The 26,045-nt window shown below is 36.4% G+C and overlaps 1 protein-coding gene and 1 pseudogene across 2 annotated transcripts in view; one reads left to right on the forward strand and one right to left on the reverse strand.

Moving 5' to 3' along the window:
* Nucleotides 1–284, forward strand: part of LOC135198127 (condensin complex subunit 1-like) — a 66,360-nt gene extending 66,076 nt beyond the window's left edge. For both annotated transcript variants that reach the window (XM_064225600.1, XM_064225601.1), the window contains exon 29: nucleotides 36–284. In XM_064225600.1, the coding sequence (XP_064081670.1) occupies nucleotides 36–82 (47 nt within the window). In that variant the 3' untranslated portion in view covers nucleotides 83–284. The remainder of the gene's footprint in view (nucleotides 1–35) is intronic.
* Nucleotides 285–1,763: 1,479 nt separating this feature from the next.
* On the reverse strand, nucleotides 1,764–9,280 carry LOC135198128 (uncharacterized; annotated as a pseudogene).
* Nucleotides 9,281–26,045: the final 16,765 nt, after the last annotated feature.

The raw sequence follows: 26,045 nt of genomic DNA on the forward strand, positions 1-26,045 counted from the left end.
TAATCATTTTTAAATGTTTTCTCATCTACTTTCAGAGAGTCAACGGACACGGCGATCCTCAGCTCGAGTTAGCAGAAGATAATGCATTTTAAAAATTACTGTATTTTGTATAGTATGAAAATAACTTGGTTTTATATTTGAGGTGGTAGAGGATAATTCATTATTGTAGTATAATGTAGAAAAGTAGATAATTGTAACCTATGTGATTTACTCAAATCTAAGCTAATATCTTAATAATGTAACTTTGTAGCTTCTCTAGAAAATACATTAAGACCAAAATTAAATTATAACTTTTTTTATGTGAAACAAGAAATAAGGATAAGGAATTAAAATAATTTGATGGTGATGAGGTGTACAGCCAAGTTCATTGCAAGTTTTTAAATATGTTCATATGATAAAGACATATTTATCAAGGTCAGGGATAACTAATTTTTCTGTAGTATCTTGGTCACATTTTTGTTGGAAGGTCTTATAATATGTTTGTTTGTATGGTGGTTTTACGTTGCATGGAACCAGTGGTATTCAGCAACGGGACCAACGTCTTTACATGACTTCTGAACCACGTCAAGAGTCCACTTCTATCTCCAGAAATACACCTCTCTCACTCCTCCACCGAGATGGAACGCCAACACCACCAACCACGCACGCCACTGAGGCGCTTCTTATAATATGTACTGTAGTAATTTTTGGAGGGATAAAAGCATTTAGTTAGAAACATTAATTGGCTATTAATAGTCATTATTTGTTTGTGCATTGTTGCTAACGTCTGATTTGAAGTAAATGGGGTGATTTGCATATGTATTCCTGCGCAATATGCTAAAAACTAGATCATTCAGAAGTGATGAAACTTTGGAAGAGTACAGCTGTTGTTGGCATGTGTGTACAGTACTCTATATTATGTACCGCAAACAGGGAGATGGAGCAATGGCCTCACTGGTGTAACTGTTTGCTAGGTAATACTAAAGCATTTCTTCATTTTCTGGACCTTTTGTTTGGTTGGCTGTATGAAAACAATGCACTGTTGCATCATTTGGCGAGATTCATTATTATTATTCTAAAAAAAGAATTGTATTTGCAGGTTATAAATATTACTAAATAAATATTACTTTTATCCAACAAGTTGACCTGTTAAGAGGAAAAAGTAGCTCTGCAAGGAATATATTTTCAGTCTTAATTCATTTGCATATTGTCTTTCAATGTGATGGTATAGTAATATGCAAAATTAAGTTAACTTTTATTCACTTTTGTAGGTCTTTTTTTATGGTTTTGTATCATTGAAGCTTGCTATCTTCCTCAAAAGCACTGGATTGCCTCATTTTTGACCAGATTCACTCATCTTTTAGGTTATACTGTATTTGCAAAGGCCTTCAGTGTAAATAGATACTGCATTATCAGGTTAAAAATTAGAACAGGTGCAGAAAGATTAGCACGGTTTAAAACGCAACTAAATTAGTAACTAAAGTCAGTTACATGGGTCAGAATGAGACTTCAAAATTAAGAACAAAGAACACATACTAAGTCAACATCAGTTTCAGGGCTTTATACTGTTTGTTTGTTATTAGAGGCATTTATGCCTTAAAATTGAAAAATTCAAATTTCTGGACAACTTTTATCATTTACTAGTACAGTAGTTTTCTTTCATACCTTTGTGACACGCTAAGTTTATTCTCATTTGTCATAGTGTAATATTTTGTCTACCAATATCCAATTTATGCAAATACCTGTTAATCCACAACCAAACCATGTTAAAGGGTAGTAAACAATTTTTGCTAATGAATTTTATTGGATATCATACACAAATATATACCTTACTCTTACTTTAAATAAATCTATCACACAACATAACCATATATTATTTACAAAAACACGGTATCTTATCAGCATTATCTATATTACAAAGTAGATAACTTCAAGCACTATTTACATCAAATTTAAAACATGATGGAAAATGCTTAAAATAATGATGGAAAGAGTTCATTGAAGCTTTCTATATCCAAATTACATTCATAGTCTTCACTGACAGCTGGAGAGCTTGGCAATGGGGTTGGGGACTCTACCAGTTCATCCAAATAATCTTGTGACCCATTATTCTCATATGAAGCTTCAGATTTAGGAGATAATGCTGACTCATACCCTGATTCTGAACTGCCTGATGATCCAGGACTGGGGATGGTTACAATGTCTTGTAGGAAATCCAAGATTTGTGCTTTACTGATTGGTGAAGGTGCTCTCACATTAATTTGCTGACTTTGACTGACATCCAATTTGTTTTCAGAAGTGCTCATGCTTTGAAAATCAAGGAAATCCTTCAAAATATCTGGGGTAGCCACCTCTTTGTTCTGGTCTGTTGAGGACTGAACTACATTGTTTGATGAGGTCTGGTCTACACATGTTGGATTTTCTTGACCCAGAACAGTGGTTAGTTGTGCAATAAGTTCATCTTCTGCAGGTGTAAGATTCATACCCATCTGTGTCTGACATCCTTTGATGTAATCATGGTCAGCTACGTCCCAACTGGATTCCATGACTGTTGGTGTGGTCCCCACCACTTGTTCTGAGGTGTGTGCTTGCTTGGCATCCTCTGCAGTTGGTTGGTGGGTATTGAACTGCTGTGAGCCAAGCTTAGAGACAAAACTGCTGTGTTTACCCAATGTTGGCATAGTGAACTGAGAACCATGATCCTCAATACTGCCAGCACACTGATTGCCCGCTGCAGGGGAGAGGATTCTGCTGATCCAACAATCTGTGTGCTGACAGGGACCATGACTCCCTCGAACACATCTGCTTTCTGGGTTTCACTAATGCTGTGATTGCTCTCGACTTGGCTACTGTTCAATCCACACACACATTTAGACAACATTGTTTGCAAAGCTTCATTTTTCTCAGCAAGTTCTGCATTCTGTTCTGTGAGTAAAGATGTAAGATCAGTTAACTCGTTTACATGCTCCGTCAATTCTGCAAGCTGGGCTTCTAACTGATCCATTCTTAATTTCTTTCGGTCTCTTGCTGTTTGAGCAGCAACTCTGTTTTTTAGTTTTCTGAAAAGAGAAAATTAATAATTAGTCATGACAAAAATTATTTTTGCATTACAAATTTATCAGAGCATTATTACTTTATGACAATAAATATAAAATGTCCTCTGACATTACTGTGGAACACAAGGTATAAATAATTACCATTAATCGGTAATACTGCATGTAGGCTACATACTTTCCTTCACTGTGTCCTAAACTAAGGGTTTGACTTACAATCAATTAAAATGGAGTAGCTGTTCAATGGCCCTGGATATTAACATATCACTTGAAACAAGTTGGCTTTAAATAATAATAAAAGGAATTACTTTTTAGAAAAGCAGACAACCTTCACAAGGTTTGATTTTGCTGGCTAATGGTCCCAACTGGAATGTTTTGAACATGAAAGTTCCAAAAACTTAAAAGAAATAGCGAACAATATCAATGAACATAGACATGACAAGCTTAAAAAAAAAAAAAAAGGCAGGAGGCTAAGTTTTTGACTGGACCAATTTTAAATTTGGGTAAGGATGTTGGAAGACATGTTCATACTATTTGCAAAGATCACATGTTCATTTTTGCAAAGACCAGGGTACAGTATGGCAAGATAAACTTTTTAAAAAAATTAATAGTGTAGGATAGACTACCATGTATATAGGTAGTCCCCGGTTTGTGAAGGGGTTTCTGTTCCTATGCCACATCGTATACCAGCGGCTGCCAGTATAAGTAGCCTATCCTACAATATACCCACAGCCCCCCCTCTCTATCTCTACATATCCTTAAATGAAAAATTGTCGAAAATCCGAAGAAAACCTTACTTTTAATGCTTTGTGAGAGAAAGATTAAAAGTAGCAACTGCCCTATAAGCTTTAAGTTCAGCCATTACTGAAAGAAATTACCATGAGGATATAAATGGATTAAATGCAACTTTGTCTGGTCCCAAGAAAAAATAAAATATATAAGGTACATCAAAAGGGAGAATATGTAACAATCAAAATTAGTTATGGTACTAAATAAATTGGGAAGGGGGGAGATGGTAATATGAAAGATAGGTATCTGTAGAGATGTTTATTTAATTTAAATGAAAATAGAAAGGTGTAAATAATGCAGTACAGGCAAGATCAATTTACAGTCATGTTTATACAATCATCCAAGGGGCTAGAACATAGTAAAGTGTCCCAATGAGGTTTTCTGTAGAACTACCAAACTTTAACAACTCTTGACAATGCTTCCATCCCCCATACCTCACCCATAACAATATTCCCTGTACCTCATCCATAACAATGGTAATATACAATACACAGTGTCCTGTACCATTCCCGAACTTGGTCCCAAGGCTACAGCTACTAAATTGTGCTTTAATTAAAGCCCAGTAACAAAAATATCTGTTATTTTACTGTGAAATTAGCTACAGATAGCCATATTTTTTAAGGTTCCAAATATTAAGGAAAACATTAACCCTTAACAGACAGATACCATCAATGAGTAGCGATAAGTTTTGAGCGCTAGACGGATTCACTCCTGGCTAGCATCGATATTACACACCATATGATTACTTCAATGGGCTATAAATGAATCTTGGCAATTCAACTCTGGTTAATCTAGCCAAATGGGTGTCTCATGAAGTTATTTGTGTTCTGGATATGGTCTTCTTTCTTCCATGATGTCTTTTTAATTATTTGCTCATTAATACACCCAGGGTTTTGCTGTCGTTTGCAGTTCTTATCTTTTATGATAGCATGGCAGCTGTAATTGTAATTTTGCAAAGAAATTAGGAAAAATTCAAGAAATGAGAAAATCATGCCTCAATTGACCCTTTAACGCCGATTGGACGTATTAAACGTCGACATAAATTGTCTGTTTTGATATCGACATAAATTGTCGATATCAAAAAGTTTTTTTTTTTAAATTCGCGGAAAAATAGTTATAGGCCTACTAGGCCAAAACTTTTGAATCACGCGCCTTGGGGGATGCTGGGAGCTCATGGATCGAGGCGTTGTTTTGTTTACAATCGTTACGCAAGCGCGAATTTCTTTCTTCTCGCACTAAAAAGCATCAGCGACATTTCTGAAATTATTTCGTCACGGACATAATTTTTGCACCATTTTATATTAGCCGTTACATGGAGTATTATATACGAGAATGTGCGCAATATCATGTAGAATACAACAAAAAACTACTCATGGTTGTAGCTTTTATCAGTTTTGAAATATTTTCATATAAATAATGATAAGTGCCAAAATTTCAACCTTCGGTCAACTTCGACTGTACCGAAATGGCCGAAAAACGTAATTGTTAGCTAACGACTGTACCGAAATGGCCGAAAAACATAATTGTTAGCTAAAACTCTTATATTCTAGTAATATTCAATCATTTACCTTCATTTTGCAACAAATTGGAAGTCTCTAGCATAATATTTCGATATATGGTGAATTTATGAAAAAAAAAACTTTTTCCTTACGTCCGCGTGGTAACTTCCGAAAAAATCATAAATTTTTTAGTCCGATTGTCGTAATGTTTGTACCATTTTAAATTAACCGTTACATAAAGTTTTATATATGGAAATGTGCGCAATTTCATGTAGAATACAAAAAAAAACAAACAAACAAAAAAAACAAAGAAACAAACAATGGTTGCAGCTTTTATCAGTTTTGAAATATTTTCATATAAATAATGTGCCAAAATATCAACCTTCGGTCAACTTAAGACTCGACCGAAATGGTAAAAAAATGCAATTGTAAGCTAAAACTCTTACATTCTAATAATATTCAATCATTTACCTTTATTTTGCAACAAATCGGAAGTCTCTAGCACAATATTTAGATTTATAGTGAATTTATTAAAAAAAAAAAAATCCTTATGTCTGCGGTAAATCTTCCAAAAAAATAGAAATTTTTTCGTCCGATTGTCGTATTGTTTGCACCATTTTAAATTAGCCGTTACATAAAGTTTTATGTATGAAAATGTGCGCAATTTCATGTAGAATACAACAATAAACAACCCATGGTTATAGCTTTTATCAGTTTTGAAATATTTTCATATAAATAACTATAAATAGAAAAAATTCGTCCTTAACTATAAATAGAAAAAATTTGTCCTTCAGTCAACTTTAACTCGACCGAAATGGTAGAAAACTGCAATTGTAAGCTACATCACTTACAGTCTAGTAATATTCAATCAATTACCTTCACTGTGCAACAAACGGGAAGTCTCTAGCACATTTCGATTTATGGCAAATTTTTGAAAACAGCTTTTTCTTTACGTACGCGCGTTGCGAATTCATGCATCATTTTGTGATAATATTTTCTGTGTTGCCTTGATCGTTTTATAATGTGTTATACACCAAAATGATTGCAGCCTTGATCGTTTTATAATGTGTTATATACCAAAATGATTGCAATTTAGTTTACAATACGACAAAAAATTAACTTGTTAGCTTTAACCGTTTTGCTCACAGCGCGATTTGTATACAATTATATATGAAAACTTTTTTCGCGCCGTCATATATCCCAATATTTATATATGATATTTTTTTTCATTTCTGATGGGGGGCATCAATGAAGCGAACTCTTACTCTTGAAAACTAAGCGTGCCGTGTTTAAAAAAAAAAAAAAAAAAAAAATTGCGACGCTCACTCACGAACGCCGCTGTCATACGGGAAACTATTTTTAAAATACCGCTTCAGCGTTTAAGGGTTAATTTCATAATCCTTTTACAGATACTCAAAATTTTTCTTACAATGTGCATTTGCAAGTCTTCCTATTTCCATTGACGTGTTATTTTTCTTAAGCTGGGCTTTTAACCCTTAATATGCTCACCTGAGTAGTAATAACAGGTTTTGGGTGGGCGACAGATTCAGTCAGTGAGTAACAGCATTTACATGCCATCAAATTGGGGGAATCGGGCGAGAATGAGGTGCCATTACTTCTATAGCCCATTATTTCACTAATAGCAACTTTTAGACTGGCTAAGTTGAGAGAGACTGTGGCTCAGGACTTAGTTTTGATTTGGACTTCATGGGAGGATGTACTGCGCTTCTGTCTTTGGTATTTCTACAGAAGCAGTCCACATGGTGGTTGTTGTTGTTGTTGTTGTATGGTGCTTTTACATTGCATGGAACCAGTGGTTATTCAGCAACGGGACCAACGGCTTTACGTGACTTCCGAATCACATCGAGAGTGGCAGTACACATGGACTGCAAGGAACGTAACCGCAGATACGACATCCGCTAGGGATTGAGGTGTCCAATGTATTTTGCCGTGATTAGTACTGGACCCTGGGGGTTAATTACAGTCGTCCGAATAAATATTACTTAAAATTCTTGTTCAGTAGGTAAAACTACATAGAAAAACCGCAACTGCCAAAGTCTAGGCCGCCGCGGATAAGTACCCTAAATCTACCCTGTCTTTTTGTAAATTTACTCATAAATATACCAAGAGGTTGCTGTTGGATTTAGTTCTTATCTTTTCTGATATTAAGTCAGTTGTAAATGTAATTTTGCAAAGAAATGTTATATAAAACATGTATAAATCCAACAAAGTTACTGGATCTTTGTTCTGGGTAAATTTACGTAAATGTTATATAACAATTATCAAAACAGATAAATAAAATTTACACATTCTTAGCATATCATGAGAGTTGTATTTATAATTTTACAAAATTTATTGATTTTAAAAAATCATGCATTACCTTAAATCTACGATTTTGTGAGAGGCCCCATTAGGGATTGAAAACAGCCATTTTTATCTTTTCGTGGAAGATAGAGAAATCTTTAAAAAATTTACTTACATGTGCATTTGCATATCTAACTCTTTCCACTGATGATTTTTTTCTTAAATTAGCCAACCACAAAATTCTCCTCACTTGGGGTGCTGCATATTGGTTATTACCGCAGCTCCTGATTAAGGGTAAACTTGCACATGTTACAATTTCCACAGGTTGCAACCAGCTTATGAGTTAGATTGAAGAGCTACAACCTAACTCTAATAAACCCTAGCACAGCCTTGAACTGGGAGAAGGCCCACCTTCTACCTTTGAAAAGGTCTTCATATGACACCCCACATCCACTTGGGCCACAGTGAACAGAATAAGTGTTAATTATTATTAAAGGAAGAATATTAGCCAGCCAAATGAGTCAGGCTTGACTCAAATAAGTGAAAAATGTCAATTTATATGACCTATGTGATTTACTACTACCCCATCAACAATTACACATTAGGTAAGCATTGGCTTTTTAAAGCCTTTAGGTACTGCATATAATTTCAAAACTGTTTTGTGCCATAACTAAATACCCATACATCACTTTCAGGGTAATCAATCACTGGAAGTCTCTCCTGGTGAGCCCAATTCTAAACCTATGACCTCCCCTCATAATTGTCCATTTAAATGACAGCCGTGAGATCTTTTTCATTATAGCAGGGGCCGGGTGGGCGTGGCTGTGTTGATGGGAGGCCACGGGGGAATGGGGATGGGGATTATTACTACTAATTACAAAAAGGCAGTTAACCTGTTATGACAAAACCTAACCACCCGCCCCCCCACCAAGGAATAGCCTGGCATATACCCTAGTTGACCAAGTACACCTATAAATTATTAATCTGCGATGATTAATTATATCTTCGACGGAGATAGAAGCAAAGAAATAGGTAAAGTAATTGCTAGTTGTGCGAACACTGCCTACGCCTACTTCAAAACGTGAAGTCGTAGGGCAAGTGCCTCCAAAGGACGACCTAATGAGGACGCATCTACAACAAAGAGAAGCGACGACCTTTCAGAACCAAATCGAGGCGACGCTCATCCAATATGAATGGCGATCGAAGACGGACCCTAAACCAGGGCGCTTTGTTTAAGCCTTCCTTACCTCCTCATGATCTTCTCCTCCATGGTCAAATGGTCCAGACGCTGCCTCTTCCTCGGAGGTTTGCCATCGGCGTTGTTGCCCTCCATATCTGGAACCTCCTCCTTGATGACAGAGACGTAGTTTCCTGTCAAAATGTTCGTCAGCTGTTTGCCAGCGATGGCCGTCGTGGCAGGGCTGGGAGCTGGCAGCACCATTGGGGTCCCGCTCATGTTCTTCGGCAGCGTTATGACTATGGTTTTGGCCGTCGCCATTGTTCACTTGTGTAATGTCTGTAAAGGGTGTGTCGTTCACTTATAAATCCTTCGCTCCGTCTGACTTCCTACACTTGTTGCAGGACTTTCATACACTGACACGAATGACACACCCTTCCCCGGTCTCAGTTTCTCTTCTTCTGGAATGTGTTGCGATGCGCAGAGGGTTTATCCCACTGCGCAGGTGTAGAAAGGAGGATGGTGTGTTGCTTTCTGATTGGCTGAGCGACACTCACCAATTGGCTAATACTGCCGATTATGTTATTTTATTTTCATTTATTTCTACATAAATGAAACACGGTGTAAACCATTTAAACTTTTAAACAATACAAAATAATTTCTAAAAACACAAGAAACATTTGATATAAGTCAATGTCTAAGTTTACCTTTCCATAATTAGATTTAAAACATCCTCCTACTATCTAAAACCATCAATGACGTCAATTTGACGTCACATGCCAACATGGCAATATCATCTCTGAATAGCTCAGATTTTCTGATGCAATATACGCTTTTGTTGAATAGGAAAATATCAAAGGGAGAAAGGTCATTTCATCTGCAATGTGCTAAATATAAGAACTCCACTGCGCCTATTCAGTTAGTTATTCTTTTCCCTTTTGCAGGGAATAAAAATAAAGGAATGATTATATAAACACGGCAGCAAAGAAACAGGAAAAACCGCCATAAAATTATGCATGAAGTACGAATGATATTGATCTAGTCGCGGTTTTCCTACTGCGCAACAGATATATATCTAAGCATCTTAAACATTTCAGATTTACAGAGTCATAAACGTTATCAGGTTTAGAAGCTACCCGTGAGGATCAATATGAAAGCTAAATACTATGAAATAAGCACAATATGCTGTTCGTGGTTGTATATTAACCCAAGAATCCTAAAATTGGATTAAACAAACTCTTTGACTATCTGCCCAATTACTAAAGAAGATCCAAAGCTCATTATAGTAAAACAAATGAAAAAAGCTAATTCGTGATATTATGATTACATCAGTCTCATCCTTGAGTTTCAATGGTTGTCTTTCTAAAAAGTAATATATTTGGCCTACATTTCCGTAAAGAACATTAAGCCATAGTATTCGTGAGAAACTTCACGAAGCGTAACAACGCGTTGGTGCGTACATATCAGGTGAAGATACAGGCTGATCGAACGAAAACAGTTATGCAAATAATAAACTCTTCGACTCTTAACTTAATCTGAAAAAAAAATACAGTGGACCATTATTAAGGCCAATGACAAGGCCTCCAGAATCCAAGGTATTCGGAAACATGTATCCTTAATTTTAGAATATATATATATATATATATATATATATATATATATATATATATATATATATATATATATATATGCTTAAAAATCACAGTAGATGCACGTGACTGCTTAAATAAGCGAATTCCACAGGAAAATGATAGTCAGAAATCCAAGCGCTTTCGTCTTTACTCAGACATTGTCAAGGAGTTAATGAAGAACAATTGGAGAGAAAGGTCTCAGGTACACAACAAGATCAAGAATACCAGATGGTTAATTGTCAAAAGGGTAAAATTAAAAGCGATAATCCAGGGTTATCGGATATCACACGGTCACAAACCTAAACAGATTTGACCCTAACCGAAATTACAAAGTATCTTTACAGTCCAAAACATGTAAAAACTGAATATATTAATTTTGTTGCTTATATTTATCTACAACTTTTTTCATTATGAAAGCATCAAGTTTAAATAAACCAAGACTTAAATTTAGAACTTTTATTATTTTACTTGATGAAACAAGATTCAATGATATTCCTTTTAACTGTGTCATTACATGGGATTAAGGCTCTTGCTTGACTCCAGTTAATAGGATGGTCTAAATCTCTCATATGTACGAATAATGCATTCGATATTTGCCCAGTTCTCACAGAATATTGATGTTGTTTGAGACGTTGTGAGAGAGATTTACCGGTTTGACCGTAATAGACTTTATCACACTTTTTGCAAGGAATTTCATATATGCAGCCTGGAAGATCTTTAGGAGAATTTGTGATTACTAAACTCTTGACATTAATATTACTGAAAACAACATTTATGTTAAACAGCTTTAAAATTCTAGGAATATCTAAAAACCTTTCATCATAGGGTAATTTTAGAATGTTATGCTTACTAAATTCAAGTTTGTCATTAGTTGAATAAAATGTTTTTCTAGCTCTTTTCCATGCCACATCTACAAAAGTCTTTGGGTATTTAAGTTCAATGCAATATCATAAATACGTAGTTTTAATTTCAGCATCAATATACTGCGGGCTACAGACATGTAAAGCCCTTAGGAACATCCCAGAAAAACAGAGAATTTAACATTTTGATGGTGATTGGAGTAGTAATGTTAGTTGATTTTCGAAAGACTGACAAGGTAAAATTTCTATAATTTCTATGGACAGTTACATCAAGAAAATTCAAATAACAATTTCTTTCTTCCTCTACAGTAAATTTTATAGAAGGGACTAAATTATTGAGATTATTAAGGAATTCCTGGAGATTTTCGTGAACTGGCCAAATACAGAAGATATCATCCACATATCTAAACCAAATAACTTTTTGGGGCAAAATTCTTGGTAAGAGTTTTGTCTCAAAAAATTCTATGTAAATATTGCTAAGGACAGGAGATAAGGGATTACCCATAGCCATGCCAAACTTTTGTAAAAAAAAAAAAAAAAAAAAAAAAAAAAATTCCCCATTAAAACAAAATTTACTATCTTTGATACATAACCTTATGAGACTAATGAGGTTTGCCACACTTAAGGGAATGTCATGACGTTCTAATTCCTCCTCCAAATATTCAAGTAAGTCATCTACAGGCACTTTTGTAAATAAAGAGACAACATCAAAACTAACCATATTAAAATCAAAATTCAAATTTAAATTTGTTTATAAAATCAACATTGTTTTTAACATTCGTGTCAGAAATGTTTCCTACCAAAGGAGTAAGAATTTTTACAAGCCATTTAGATCAATTATACGTAACTGAGCCCACGGAACTAATGATTGGTCTGATAGGGTTATTGATTTTATGTGTCTTGACTAAACCATACATATAAAGTATGGATGCGCATTGCGGTGTAAACTGTTTAATTAAATGGTCCAAGCCCTTCAAAATGGATTTAATTTGTTTATTAAAATGGGAGTTCACTGTCTGTGTAGGGTTAGACCTCAGTTTCGTATAAGTATCAGTATCATTTAGCAATGTCATTATTTTACTTATATAGTCACTTTTATTCATTATTACCACTGCATTAGATTTATCTGCTTTTGTCACTTTAACTGTTTCGTCTTCTTTAATTTTCTTAAAAGCCTGGAGAAATCTCACGGGTACATTAGGGGGAGAAGGTTTACACATAGCACCATACACAATACCTTTACAAATATTGATATCATCAGGGCATAGGTTTTGATTAAACTTTGTAATTTCGGTTAGGGTCAATCTGTTTAGGTTTGTGACCGTGTGATATCCGATAATCCTGGATTATCTCTTTTAATTTCTACTCTTTTGACAATTAACCATCTGGTATTCTTGATCTTGTGTTGTACCCGAGACCTTTCTCTCCAATTGTTCTTCATTAACTCCTTGACAATGTCTGAGTAAAGACGAAAGCACTTGGATTTATGACTATCATTTTCCTGTGGAATTCGCTTATATATATCATATATATATATATAATATATTATTATATATATTATATATATAGTATATATATATATATTATATATATATATATATTATATATATATATATATATATATATATATCTAATAAGGGAGCCCATAAAAAACACCAAATATAGAGAGAAAAGTACTATATTTCAGAGCTGCTGTCTCTCTTCTTCAGGTATTAGATGGAATTCTGTTGTAACAACCATTTTTAACCAGTCAATATAATATATATATATATATATAATAATATTATATATTATATTATATATATAATATATATATATATATGTATGTATATATATATGATATATATATATTATTTATAATATTATATATATACATATATATTATATATATGTATATATATATATATATATATATATATATATATATATATATATATATATATATAATATATATAACTGAATCATGAAAGTTTGGAACGTGAGAAATCCATAAATAAAGGTATAAGTCACGAAGGAAAAATAAACAACAGAGTTTCTGCAAGATCTTTAATGTGTTTTGTGAATAAGTTTTTGTTTACCAAAGATCTGAATGTGCTCAGCTGTCGCCCTGTATAATCCTTTAATTGTCTTGTCCCTGTGTCTGAGCAGTTGGACTTAATCTTTTTGTTCTTAAATTGTACCCATGTTTATGCTTGTTTGGAAAGGTTTCTCATTCTCCAGGTGTGCTGGATTCTAAGTACTCTTTCCTGTACTCTCAATTTCTCATGTAATCAGTTGTATGCTGAGTAAAAGACGATGAGTCGAAAGATCTTGCAGAAACTCCGCTGTTTATTTCCTTCGTGGCTTATACCTTTATTTATATATATATATATATATATATATATATATATATATATATATATATATATATATATATATATATATGCAAGTGTTGCTAAAACGTGCACATGCAATGCACACATTCGTCACTGTTCGGTTAACAAATATCTCCATGTAACTCAGTATGCTTATACAACAAACTCTCTTTCTCTCTCTCTCTCAAGGCAGCGAAGCATCTATGTAGAAGAGAATTGTGAACCACTTGAGGTTGAGGATGGAATTGCTCACCTAAATGGCAACTGGGCCTAGTATTACAACGTGAACACTGCTACCTTCGGCAGTGAGTGCCAATGGTATGGGCACATACATATAGTGCCTCTTGAGGAACACCTGGTAAAGGATTTCGAACCCTCTGGTTAGGAGAAATATCTCAGGTAGTAGATAAGAAGCCTCTCACTCCTAGATGATACCACAAAAAGAAAATAATAACACCATCGCTGTTCCGTGTTGTGAATCAGGACCAAAATAGTTGGAGTATAAACTGTAATACAGATATCGCCAAAAGACAGGGAATAAGATACGAGTAATTCGGGTTTGCAATGTGTGTATATTTAATGCAAATAAAGAGAAATATGTGATAGCTGATTAGTATATAAGGAGAGGAAGCTGGATGTTTTGTAACTGAATGAAACGAAAGATAAGAGATAGTGGAATTCCTGGAATAAAAAAAAAAAAGACAGAGGAAACGTGTTTGGAAAGAGGCTTGACTGCTGGAAGTGGGTACATGGTTCCTAAGGAAGAATTTTCATAAGATATTTGGGAAAGAGAAAATTTTTAGCCTTCTGTTTATTTATATGAAGTGGCTGAAAATATGGAGATTTTCTGCTGAATTTCCATCCCCTATTCAGCAGTTAACATATAACAATGGCAGAGAGAGCTCGCGCAAGCGAATGTCGTCCGTAACTAACTATCCAGATTGCATCAGCAACTATTCCTTTCCAATGCGTGGGTTCATGTGACGTCAGAGTCCGTTAGACAGGAAATCAGGCTCATTGCCATTGGTTTCCGGTGAAAACTTTCACATACTTATATCATGATAAGACGTTTTATATTATATATTATATATATATATATATATATATATATATATATATATATATATATATATATATATATATATAGTGTGTGTGTGGGTAGCAAGAAAGCTGAAAATAATATTAGATCATAGTACTAGATATATCATCATTCAGTTACACGATATTTTAACAAATCAGTTTTTAAAACCAAAATAACCTCACAAATATGGACAGAAGCGATAGATTTAGTTCTATAAACACTAAAAACTTATTTAGTCTATGTCTAAATCCATTTATATATAAGAACTTTTTAAAAAATACAAATAATGCGCCAACCTTAGATTCGCCTAGACTCTACAAAGTATAAATAATACGATCCCATTATTAGATGTACTTCAAAGGGTATCCTATACCGAAAATGGGAAACAATACTGTGAGATAAAAGAAGAGAGACGGAAATGAGTATAATAGTAGATTACGCGAAAGACCGATAGAAAGGGAATCGATAGTTTCATAAGGTATTTCTCTATCTAGTTCAAGATTATGATTTTGCATGATTTTGAATGGTTTGTATGCTGAAAATTACTTTGGTTTTACAATGTGATCAATGCTGTCTCATTGTTTGTTGAACGTTGATACTCTGGACGCGGATTCGACTCCTGCTAGCGAACATCAGAATTGCTCCATATTCTTGCATTTGGATCTACATGGCGTGCTCATCAATAGTGTCAAATACTCTTCAAAACAATGCAACCTCCCCCCGCCCCCTACTTTACCATGTATATCCCAAGAGAGATGAGTGGTACCTGAATGAAGGTTGCCCTTCCAGGCCAACGCCAGTGACATACGTATTTCTGCATAGTAGGTTTATATGAATGTTGCCTAATTGAGAATTGCTGTCGTACCGAGTGATAGAGCCTTGCAATGCAAGCTTATTTTTCACTCGCATACAATACCCGGAAATGTAAATGACAGTATTCTCGCCAATCTCCGTGGTTTGATGGATAGCAATTTCTGCTAAAATAGTTTTGCAAGAAAATGACTTCCTCGTGGAATTTGACCCAATTGCATGACACATTATAAGCCCTACACAATAATGTCTTGCATACATTAAGTTTAAAAACCAATGGACAAAAACTAAAGAAATTTGTTCCCAAACCAGTAAAAGACTTCTTTCTAAAAACACCTGTTAAAAATTTATCATTACATCGTAAAATTGTTATATCTAAAAATGGCAGTTCGTTATTCGATTCTATGTCCATAGTAAAATTAATGTTCGGATGAAATGAGTTAATGAAATTCAGGAACAAATGTGCATGATCTTTATCTTTAAAAAGTACAAATGTATCGTCTACGTATCTTTTATAAAAAATGGATTTTAACAGAAATTGCAATCCATCCCTCCTATTTGAGAAAATCTTGAGGGAGTTTTTAATTGACATTTTTAAACCGAAACACCCTCTTTTAATGTACCCAAAAAAAGAACTGTATATATCCTTGCCCTTTTGTTCAACATATAAACTTGTAAAGCGAGAGCTCACCGTCGTACTTAGCAGTATGTACCCATACGTTAAATTTAATTTTATCTTCAAGAACCCCTTAAAAAATTAGAAGTCTTTTTCAAGTTCAAGGACACCCTACCGCAGTTGATGCGACCTTCAGCGGTATATTTGTTTACTTGCCCCAAATGTAATTTGGGAACTTATGTCGGTAATTCTAGTGGGCTGTTGAAGGTTCGCATCGATTGCCATCGGGGTGTCAGTCACCGAACAGGATTAGCTTTATCTAAGAAAGAATTTTCTGCAATACGCAACCATGCAGTAAAATGTAAACATAGCATTCAGCACAATGATTTTAAAATCTTATCCCAAGCTATAAATAATCGGTCATTACCCATTCAAGAGTCCCTCTTCATTAAACAATTATCATCAACCCTTAACAACCATTCAACTGCTGTACAATTGAACATTACTTAATAGACCATTCGCCCATTCTACCTTCTCGCCTTTGTTTTGCCCCTCCCCTTTTGTCAAAAATAAATAATAACTTATTCAGTCTTGTCTATGCTTCTGTACTGGCGAGTTCTCGTTTCGCTATTTCCTGCTTGTGTTCACTTATATATATATATATATATATATATATATATATATATATATATATATATATGTACGTATATATATATATATATATATATATATATATATACGTATATATATATAAATATATATGATAATATAATATATATATATATATATTATATATAAAGTTATTATTATATATAAATTAAAAATATATATTAATATATATAGATATATATATACGTATATATATATATAAATATATATATAATATATATAATATATTATTATAATATAATAATATTCCTTTTGTAATCATATAGAGAAATTTTTGCCTGTTAGGATTAATGTTCAATATTTTTCTCGTGTCTTTAGTAATAATGTAATTTTCTTAGTTGTTCACGTGTGGTTTTTGTGTTTAAGTGTTTTGTTTATTCATTTTTTCTCTTTCTCCTAATAGTGTCATTGTGCCTAGTAGCTTTGCTCTTTACTGTTAATCTGTTATTTAATTAGTTACCATTTTGCTTTTATATAAAATTCGAATTTTACTGATGTAATGATAATTAATCTCTATAATTTTTTAAAAAGCAGAATTTACAACTGTGCCCCATTTTAGTCAGATTTAATGTATAAAATTTTAATTTTTTCCCTGTTTTTAGCCCTAAAGATGGGATTTGTATCCCGAAACGTAGGCGTTGGATAGAAATAAAGTTTTAATGAAAAAATGCTGAAGTTTCTGCTGGCCATACTCTTTCTATTATACAACAATATATAAGCGTGCACGAATTCTTTCTCTTACCTATGTATCTATCTATCTATATAGATAGATAGGTAAAAGAAAGAATTCGTGCGCGCTTAAGTATAGTTGTGTGTGTATATATCTGGTGTATATATATATATATATATAATATAGTGAGAAAGTACCAAGTATCTGGTTACTACACTTACCATTCATTAATTGTTAATTGTTACCTCACAACAGCCAGACACCTGAACCTTCATCACAAGTAATAAACGACTGAATACTCTAAAGGCAACAGTGATCCCTTAAACAACTTACAAGTATTGCAGAAAATCAGACTAAGTTCATTAAAACAGGTGTAAGGTAATCTTAGATGTAATTGAATTAATTAAAGAGCATCACTCCATCAACAACTTTCAAAGTCTAAGTATTTCTCTGATTTCAGAAGTCTAAGTACTTCCCTGGTTCTAACTCACTTCAAGTAAATTGAAGGAAAACAGCTCAATTACCACTCTATGTTTCTACCTAAACAAATCATGATTATACTGGTGAAAAAGAAAGCACTTATAAAAAATTTTAAATACAAAAGTTTATTATCGAACTCAAAATTTATAAGAGAAATTCACAATATCAGGTTAATGTACTGTTACTTGAAAACAAAGCAAAGTTTAATTAATTCTTGAATTAAGTAAAATTAAATCGAAATTAATTGAACACAAAATTCAAGAAAATAGATTAATTAATCGAAATTCAAAAGTGTTAGGCAATAATTAAAATTTGGAAATGATTTTACAAGTGCTAAACAACAATTAAACTTGAAAAGAATTCTAAGTAAATGCAAATTAATTCACAAATGTTAAATTCAATTAAATGTGCAGCGATTAATTAATGAAACCAATTAAGTTAATTAAATTGTGAATGCTAATGAAAAGACATCACAGAAAAATATGGAAAATACCAAAATGGTAAAAAGCACTAATCACAAAGAATAAAAAAAAATAAAAACACACATTTCAATAAGAAAATGGTTAAATGTCCAAAAAAAAAAAAAAAAAAAAACAATCACTTCATAAGAAAATGGACGAATGCACAAAAAATCACTTCAAATGAAACAAACACAAAACACAAAAATTTGAAATGTGTAAAAATTTAAACTTGTTTCATGAACCACTGTAACCATTAGTTGCAACTAATAAATTTAAAATATGTAACACGTTACCTTGGTACCAATTTTCTTTCTGCTGCAGCTTGTTCAAAAAATTCACCAATTTGCCATATTTCACAAAAGAAAAGGCGCCGTTACACACTTGAACTGTTTGTTCAGATTCCACAAAAAGCAGTAAATAATACTAAATAATCCTAAGAAATCCGAAATCTAAAAGTTACGAGTGACCAATGTGTAAGTATAAAATCTTTACGTTACATAATATCAAGTATGGCGTCGGAGAGAGAGAGGGAGAGAGAGTTCTAAGGGACCTAAACACTATGAGGATCTAAGTCTGAATGAATCTCTCTTTTTGTACGGAAGCTGAAAACAGTGGATTCCACACAAAACGTTTTGGGCATGTGAAAGAGTTTCTAATATGACGTAACTTTATAGAAAAATCGTGAAATCTTCATGCGGTTATCGACAAAGAAGTAAGAGTCTGAAACCAGTCATATATGTAGTATGCACAACAAAGACAACGTACTCATCTGAAACAGAAATCCCTTATCAGACGTGATGACAGGTTTCCAAAACAACACAGAGATCTCAAGTTCCTCTAATCTGAGGTGTTGACATATTACGGAAACAATTCTATCTTGGAACGGACAAAGGTAATCTCTTTCTCTTTACATTCTACATTATATTAACTTTTAAATTATGTTATGCAAAATCTGAGCATACATTCTTAGACATCCTACAACTCTAGCTAAATAAGGAATCTAAAAATGTTTCAAATACTTTTCATACAATCAAGGAGAGGAAATATGCATTACGAAAGTAGCAGCATATATATATATATATATATATGTGTGTGTGTGTGTGTGTGTGTGTGTGTATGTATGGATATACAGTATATATAAGAGCGGTTCGCCCGCTGCTATTTAGACTTACATCTCACATTTCCATTTTACAACTACGGAATCAGACAAAGCAGGACACTAACTGTTCCTAATAAAAAGATAAAATAACTTCTTCCAAAATCACATATCTATTAAATGACTGAAATATAACGTTGAAATAACTAGCTGATTGCAGAATTCAGGATGGTTTTGTACATTCTGCAAGTTTCCATGATTTTGTTTCTAGTTGTATCTGTCTGCGTCATCATTTCCGGTTTCCAGAATGTTTGATGCAGCATGATCTCAATTTTTTTTCTTTTTGGTAGCTACGTCAACCATTTCTGTAATAGTATAACATTAGCACTGTCTTTACACAAAGTCAGTATCAGCATTACAGAGCAAGTTTATAGCATTTGTAAGTATAATACTCACGCTTGTCATGCTGTAAGTTGAGCTGAATATAGAATTTAGGCCAAAGGCCAAGAACTGGGACCTATGAGATCATTCAGCGCTGAAATGGAAATTGACAGGAACAGGTTTGAAAGGTGTAACAGGAGGAAAACCCAAAGCACTTGCACCATAATGAACTCATTTTGGAGTTAGGTTATTTATCTTCAAACAAAACGTAAAGACTAAAATAAAAAGACTAATAAACTGATAAAAATCCTTCACCCTATCTATAGGTAGTCGTTGAGAAAGATTCTTTTATAACACAATATGATTACCCAGTCTATTCAATTCTAATGAGAAAAAGGGAAACTTCAATTTTATTACAGCGAAACGCCCACAAATACATACATACATAAAGACATACTAGGCACACATCTACAGAGGAGATTTTCAAGGAATTTTTCCCAAATTAAAACAACGCCTGTGTCAAACAGCTGTCGACCACATACATTCAAATGCATCTAAACTTTTGTGAACTTATCTAATCAGTAACAATTTGGTAGGGATAGTCTGTTTTTCTTAATTCTGACTTCCAGGTGTCATGGCTTCTACACACACATACACACACACAGAAACAAATAAACACACACACACAACTATAAATAACCGCGCAAGAATTCTTTCTCTACCTATCTATCTATCCATCTATTTTGTATGTGTGTGTGTGTGTGTAGAAGCCATGACACCTGGAAGTCAGAATTAAGAAAAACAGACTATCCCTACCAAATTGTTACTGATTAGATAAGTTCACAAAAGTTTAGATGCATTTGAATGTGTGTGGTCGACAGCTGTTTGACACAGGCGTTGTTTTAATTTGGGAAAAATTCCTTGAAAATCTCCTCTGTAGATGTGTGCCTAGTATGTCTTTATGTATGTATGTATTTGTGGGCGTTTCGCTGTAATAAAATTGAAGTTTCCCTTTTTCTCATTAGAATTGAATAGACTGGGTAATCATATTGTGTTATAAAAGAATCTTTCTCAACGACTACCTATAGATAGGGTGAAGGATTTTTATTAGTTTATTAGTCTTTTTATTTTAGTCTTCATGTTTTGTTTGAAAATAAATAACCTAACTCCAAAATGAGTTCATTATTATTATTATTATTATGTTATTAAAAGAAATGGCTACTTCAGCAGCGTTACACTTGTAGAGATTCTTCTCTATTTTACGAATAGCGGCTTTTTCCGTGCTACTTAAACAGGCTAGTAGAGCGCCTATAGAGGTCATGATCAAATACAGTGTCAAAATAGGTGTATATATTTGAATTTTACAGATAAACCATGGTATCATAGCTTATCTGTAAAATCCAAATATATACACCTATTTTGACACTATTTGATCATGACCTCTATAGGCGCTCTACTAGCCTGTTTAAGTAGCACGGAAAAAGCCGCTATTCGTAAAATAGAGAAGAATCTGTACAAGTGTAACGTTGAAGTAGCCATTACTTTTAATAAAGTATGCTTGAGAGAGGGTCTGCTTCCTAAGTACACTAATATTTGGCTACACGACCCGTCAGCAAGAAATAATGAGGACACCAGGGGCTTTAGAAAATCCCTCCTGCAGCAGCAAATAGCAAGCAAGACTACCGAACTGCGTGCCCTCCAGAACGAGACCAAGAGACTGCGGCAGGAGTGGGAGAGAGTGAGAAGCAGCCCTGGCACCAGTGGAGTAGAAGAGGAACCTATAGCAGCACGTCCTGGTGCCCTTCGAGAAGAAGGTAGTCATAGACTGGCCGACACTGAATTTGATAATCCTGAATGTGACACACCCACTGAAGAAGACAACCACGCAGGAGAGGAACCAACATACCCCAGGAACATCAAGAGATGTCTCGTCCACCTTTAGGAGGACGACATGAAGCAGCGGATGATAGGTGCCCTGCACAAGCTCATCTCCCTGAACGGCGGCAAACTCCGCATCCCTGGAGTAACCCAAGGGTACCTTACTGATTACGACCCCACCCCCAATCAAGAAGCCCTTCTGGAGCTGGGTCTTAAATGCCACTTTATTTCGAGACCCAGGCCTCATGGCAAGAGACTCGAAATCGAGTTGCTCCTAGACTCCATCCAGCAACTCGAAGCCCGAAGCATCGTGAGAACTACCGACGCTCTTCAACCCCTCCTACTTGCTGAAGCCCTTACAGAGAGGGGTTCACACTCCAGCAGGATCCTTACCAAGGAGATGAATAAAGCAGCGAAGGAACTGAAGGAGAAAGTGAACATCACGGTGCGATGCACGGACAAGATGGCAGCCTTCGTCTTGATTGATACTGCCGAATAGCACGAGAAGCTGGAGAAGCACGAGAAGCACGAGAGCAAGTTCGAGCGCCTGACGAGGAGCCCGATAGACAACATCAAGAGGGAGGCTAATGGAGTCATCAGTGCAGTGAATGCTGCGACAAATACTGTGCACCTCCCGCCCATATAAGGATACTACAGCCAGGGTTATTTATATGGTAATGTAAAAACCCACACACAAGGACACCCCCTCCGGCTAATCATCAGCCAGACGCCCGCCCCTACATACACCCAATTTTGACCCCTTATGTCCCGAGTCAGTACAGCCTGCAGTCTTCGGCAGAATTCATAGTAGCCATCAAGGACGCCCCTGGCACCAGGATTATCACCTCGCTGGACATGGAGTCCCTATTTACGAATGTGCCTGTCGACGATACCATAGATATAATCCTTGATCGTGTCTACAGGAATCAGTCGACAGCGCCCCTCAACATACCCGAAGCCTCGCTCCGTACGCTGCTGGAGATCTGCATGAAGAAGGCCCCTTTCTCCACCCACCGTGGCCAGATGTTCTGCCAGAAGGAGAGCATGGCGATGGGCTCCCCACAGGGGGTCCTCTTCGCTAACTTTCATGTGGGTGTCACGGACCCCTGAGGTCCGCTACAGGTTCGATATTATAATAAACAAAAAGATTCAGCACCAACAGTTGAAACTCAGGATACGAATATAGAAAGAAACACAAACAGAACAAAGGCTTATTTACAAGCTTACTAACAAAGATAAATGCAGAATGGTTTCTCCTATTTACATGACAAAAATAAAATCTTACAGTGTGTGAACTGGGGAAACAATGCCATAATGAAATACTTGCTGGCCAGTTTTGCAGCTGTTGAAAATCAATGCTTGAAGCGACAGCTTCACAAAGGAGAGCTGTATAACTTTAGACGTCTTCTTGACTCCGTACTGTAGAAAGCAATGTCTATTCTTGATACTCGAAGGGCAGGTTACTCCACAAAACCAACTTGTAGGACGTTTCTTCTCTGAAGGCTTGCTCAACATTGGAAAATCTCTCTCTCTCTGACTGGACGACTTGACCTGATTCTGATCAAACTCTCATGCACCTTTTTCCTCTCTTATCCTTCATCTGTTCCTTCTTCTCTTACCTCTCTCAGATGATCTCTCACTGATGATCTGACCTCTCTCTGATGATCTGATCTCTGTCTGATGATCTGATGATCTTTGCTGAACTCTCACTGATGATCTGTGCTACTTCGTCAGTCGTATTTATGCGGCGATCTGGGGGCGGGGCCTACCAGCGAACGTCACAGACTCCCGAGACGACAGGAACATTTTAGAAGGATCGCGACGAAATGTTGCATCATAAATCGCGGCGTTCCTAACGACATGCCGGCGCCTGTTGAGTTCCTTATCCCACCTGACGATTCTAGAACAATCATGAAAACTGGCGCCTCCAACACGTGCGTGAATGCCCCTTTGCTGCAGACCTTCTCGAAGAAGATGCATTTTCCTTTCCTTTATTATATATTACTTCGCTGTAGAGCAATTACCATGACAATGGGCACTGTGGAGGAACGGGTCTTCGCCAGGATGCAGCAACCCTGCAGATATGGACGTTATATTGACGACATCTTTGTGCAAGTCGACGCCAAGGATGAGGTGGAAGCCCTCCATCAAGCATTTCAGCAGTGCAGTATGTTGAATTACACAGTTTAACACAGCTCCGACAATTGGCTCCCCTTCCTCGGCGTCCTTGTAAGCAAGACGGAAGACGGTCTCCGTACTTCCGTCTACACAAAGAAGATCAATCTAGGACTTTGCCTCAATGGTGACAGCGAGTGCCCCGCCAGATTCAAAAGCACCACCATCAGGGCCTTCGTCAGGAGAGCCCTCTCCCACTGCTCTACCTGGCAGGACACTCACCAGGAACTCGACCATGCCTCCCAAGTACTTGTGAATAAGGGGTATTCAAATAAATTAATCAGTAAGGAAGTCCACACAGCCCTGGAGAAATGGTACGGTAGTGAGAGCCCGCAGCCCCGCCCCCAGGATAATATCAAGCTGTACTACAAAACGTTCATGAGTTCCCATTATCGTGAAGAAGAGGACTCCATTAAGAAAATTATTTCTGAAAATGTATCCCCGACCGACGACACCAAGAATATCGACTTAATCATATATTACCAGAATCGGAGGACGCGCAACCTTATTATGAAAAATAACCCCTCTCCACAGGTATGAGACCCCCTGAAGCAGACGCATGTAGTGTACCAGTATATATGCCCAGTCCGTGAATGCAGCGGCGCCGACGTAGGTATGACTACCATGCGCCTGTCAAAGAGACTCTCATGCCATGTTCAAGAGGGGGCTATCAAGAATCACGCCCGCACCAAACATCAAGAGGCCATCTCCCGGGATGTCATCATACAGAACACGAAGATCATCGGGAAGGTCCCTGATGCCCATTGGTTGTGCCTGCTGGAGGCGCTTCTCATCCAGCAAATAAAACCTACACTGAATACAACGCAGGAAGAATTTCTCCTCCCTATGAGTATGAGATGTTCCACCAACAATGACACAACCGATCGCGACAATTCCACGGAAGACAATGCCCTCGAACGAGGTACTCCTGCAGCTGATGGAAATCAAATTAGCCGTGACGTCCCACAGCGTAGCGCAACACCCATCAACGTTACCATGCCGCTCAGGAGGTCTAGACGGCTGCAGGATCTGCAGCACCGCACCCATCGACTCGGAGAAAGTGGCTTGAGACCTGGCTCAAGCCACCAATGAAAACGAAGACTCACCACCACCAGCCAATAGATCAGCATGGGGCAGACCCCCTGCTGTCAACCCCAAATATAAGGAGGACGGACACCAAACCAAGATCAGAGACACTCTCTGCCAGAGTGAGAGACAGAGCATGTCTTGGACATTAGTCTCCAGCGCCGACGCCGACGTCCACTGGCCGCCTTTGGACGCTCCTTCCTCTTGCCTTTGCGAGGCAGAGGAGGACCCTCCAAGCCCTCCAGCTCCTGACGAAGAAGCAATTCCAGCGCCGCCAAGCCCTTGTGTCACAGAATCGGACACGATCGCCGACGAATGGTCGACAGTTCGCCGACAGAAGAAGGCCAGGAGGAGGTTCCAGAGGGGGGGGGGGGGGATGGGGGGGGATGTCCCACTCCAAGCAACCGCTCCTACTACTGCTCCTACTACTACTCCTACTACTACTCCTACTACTGCTGCTGGAACGGAACTTCCTAAGTTTCGAGTCACAGCAAGTGCTGAAAAGTCTCCTTACTTATTAATAGCAGACTTGGAAGCCAAATATAAGCAATTAAAAATGACAGTTAAACCTAACAGGAATGCTGACTTGATCATTTCTCCAAAAGACCGAGAAACTGCCGAGTTCCTGAAGAAAAACACTCCTTTCCAGTTCCTAGATCCGAATGAACGGATCAAGAAGGCTGTAATTTGCAAGTTCCCGACCTGCCTGCCCCTAGAACCGATCCTTCAGCTGCAGAACGTCGTAGAGGCCCGGAGATGTATCGGAAAATCGGGAGAACCGACGAAAAAGGTTATCATCACCTTCAAGGGACATATCCCAAGTCATGTATCCCTCGGAGTATGGGGAAATTTCCCCACAGAAGCCTTCACACCTGAGCCCCTACGATGCTTCAAATGTCAAAAGTTTGGGCATCACAGCAGCCGCTGCAAAGGACAAGAGAAGTGTGGGATATGCAGCCAGCCACACCCCACCAAACAATGCCTCGATACCTACAA

Source organism: Macrobrachium nipponense, chromosome 21, assembly GCF_015104395.2.
Source record: "Macrobrachium nipponense isolate FS-2020 chromosome 21, ASM1510439v2, whole genome shotgun sequence".
In the NCBI taxonomy this organism is placed as follows: Eukaryota; Metazoa; Arthropoda; class Malacostraca; order Decapoda; family Palaemonidae; genus Macrobrachium; species Macrobrachium nipponense.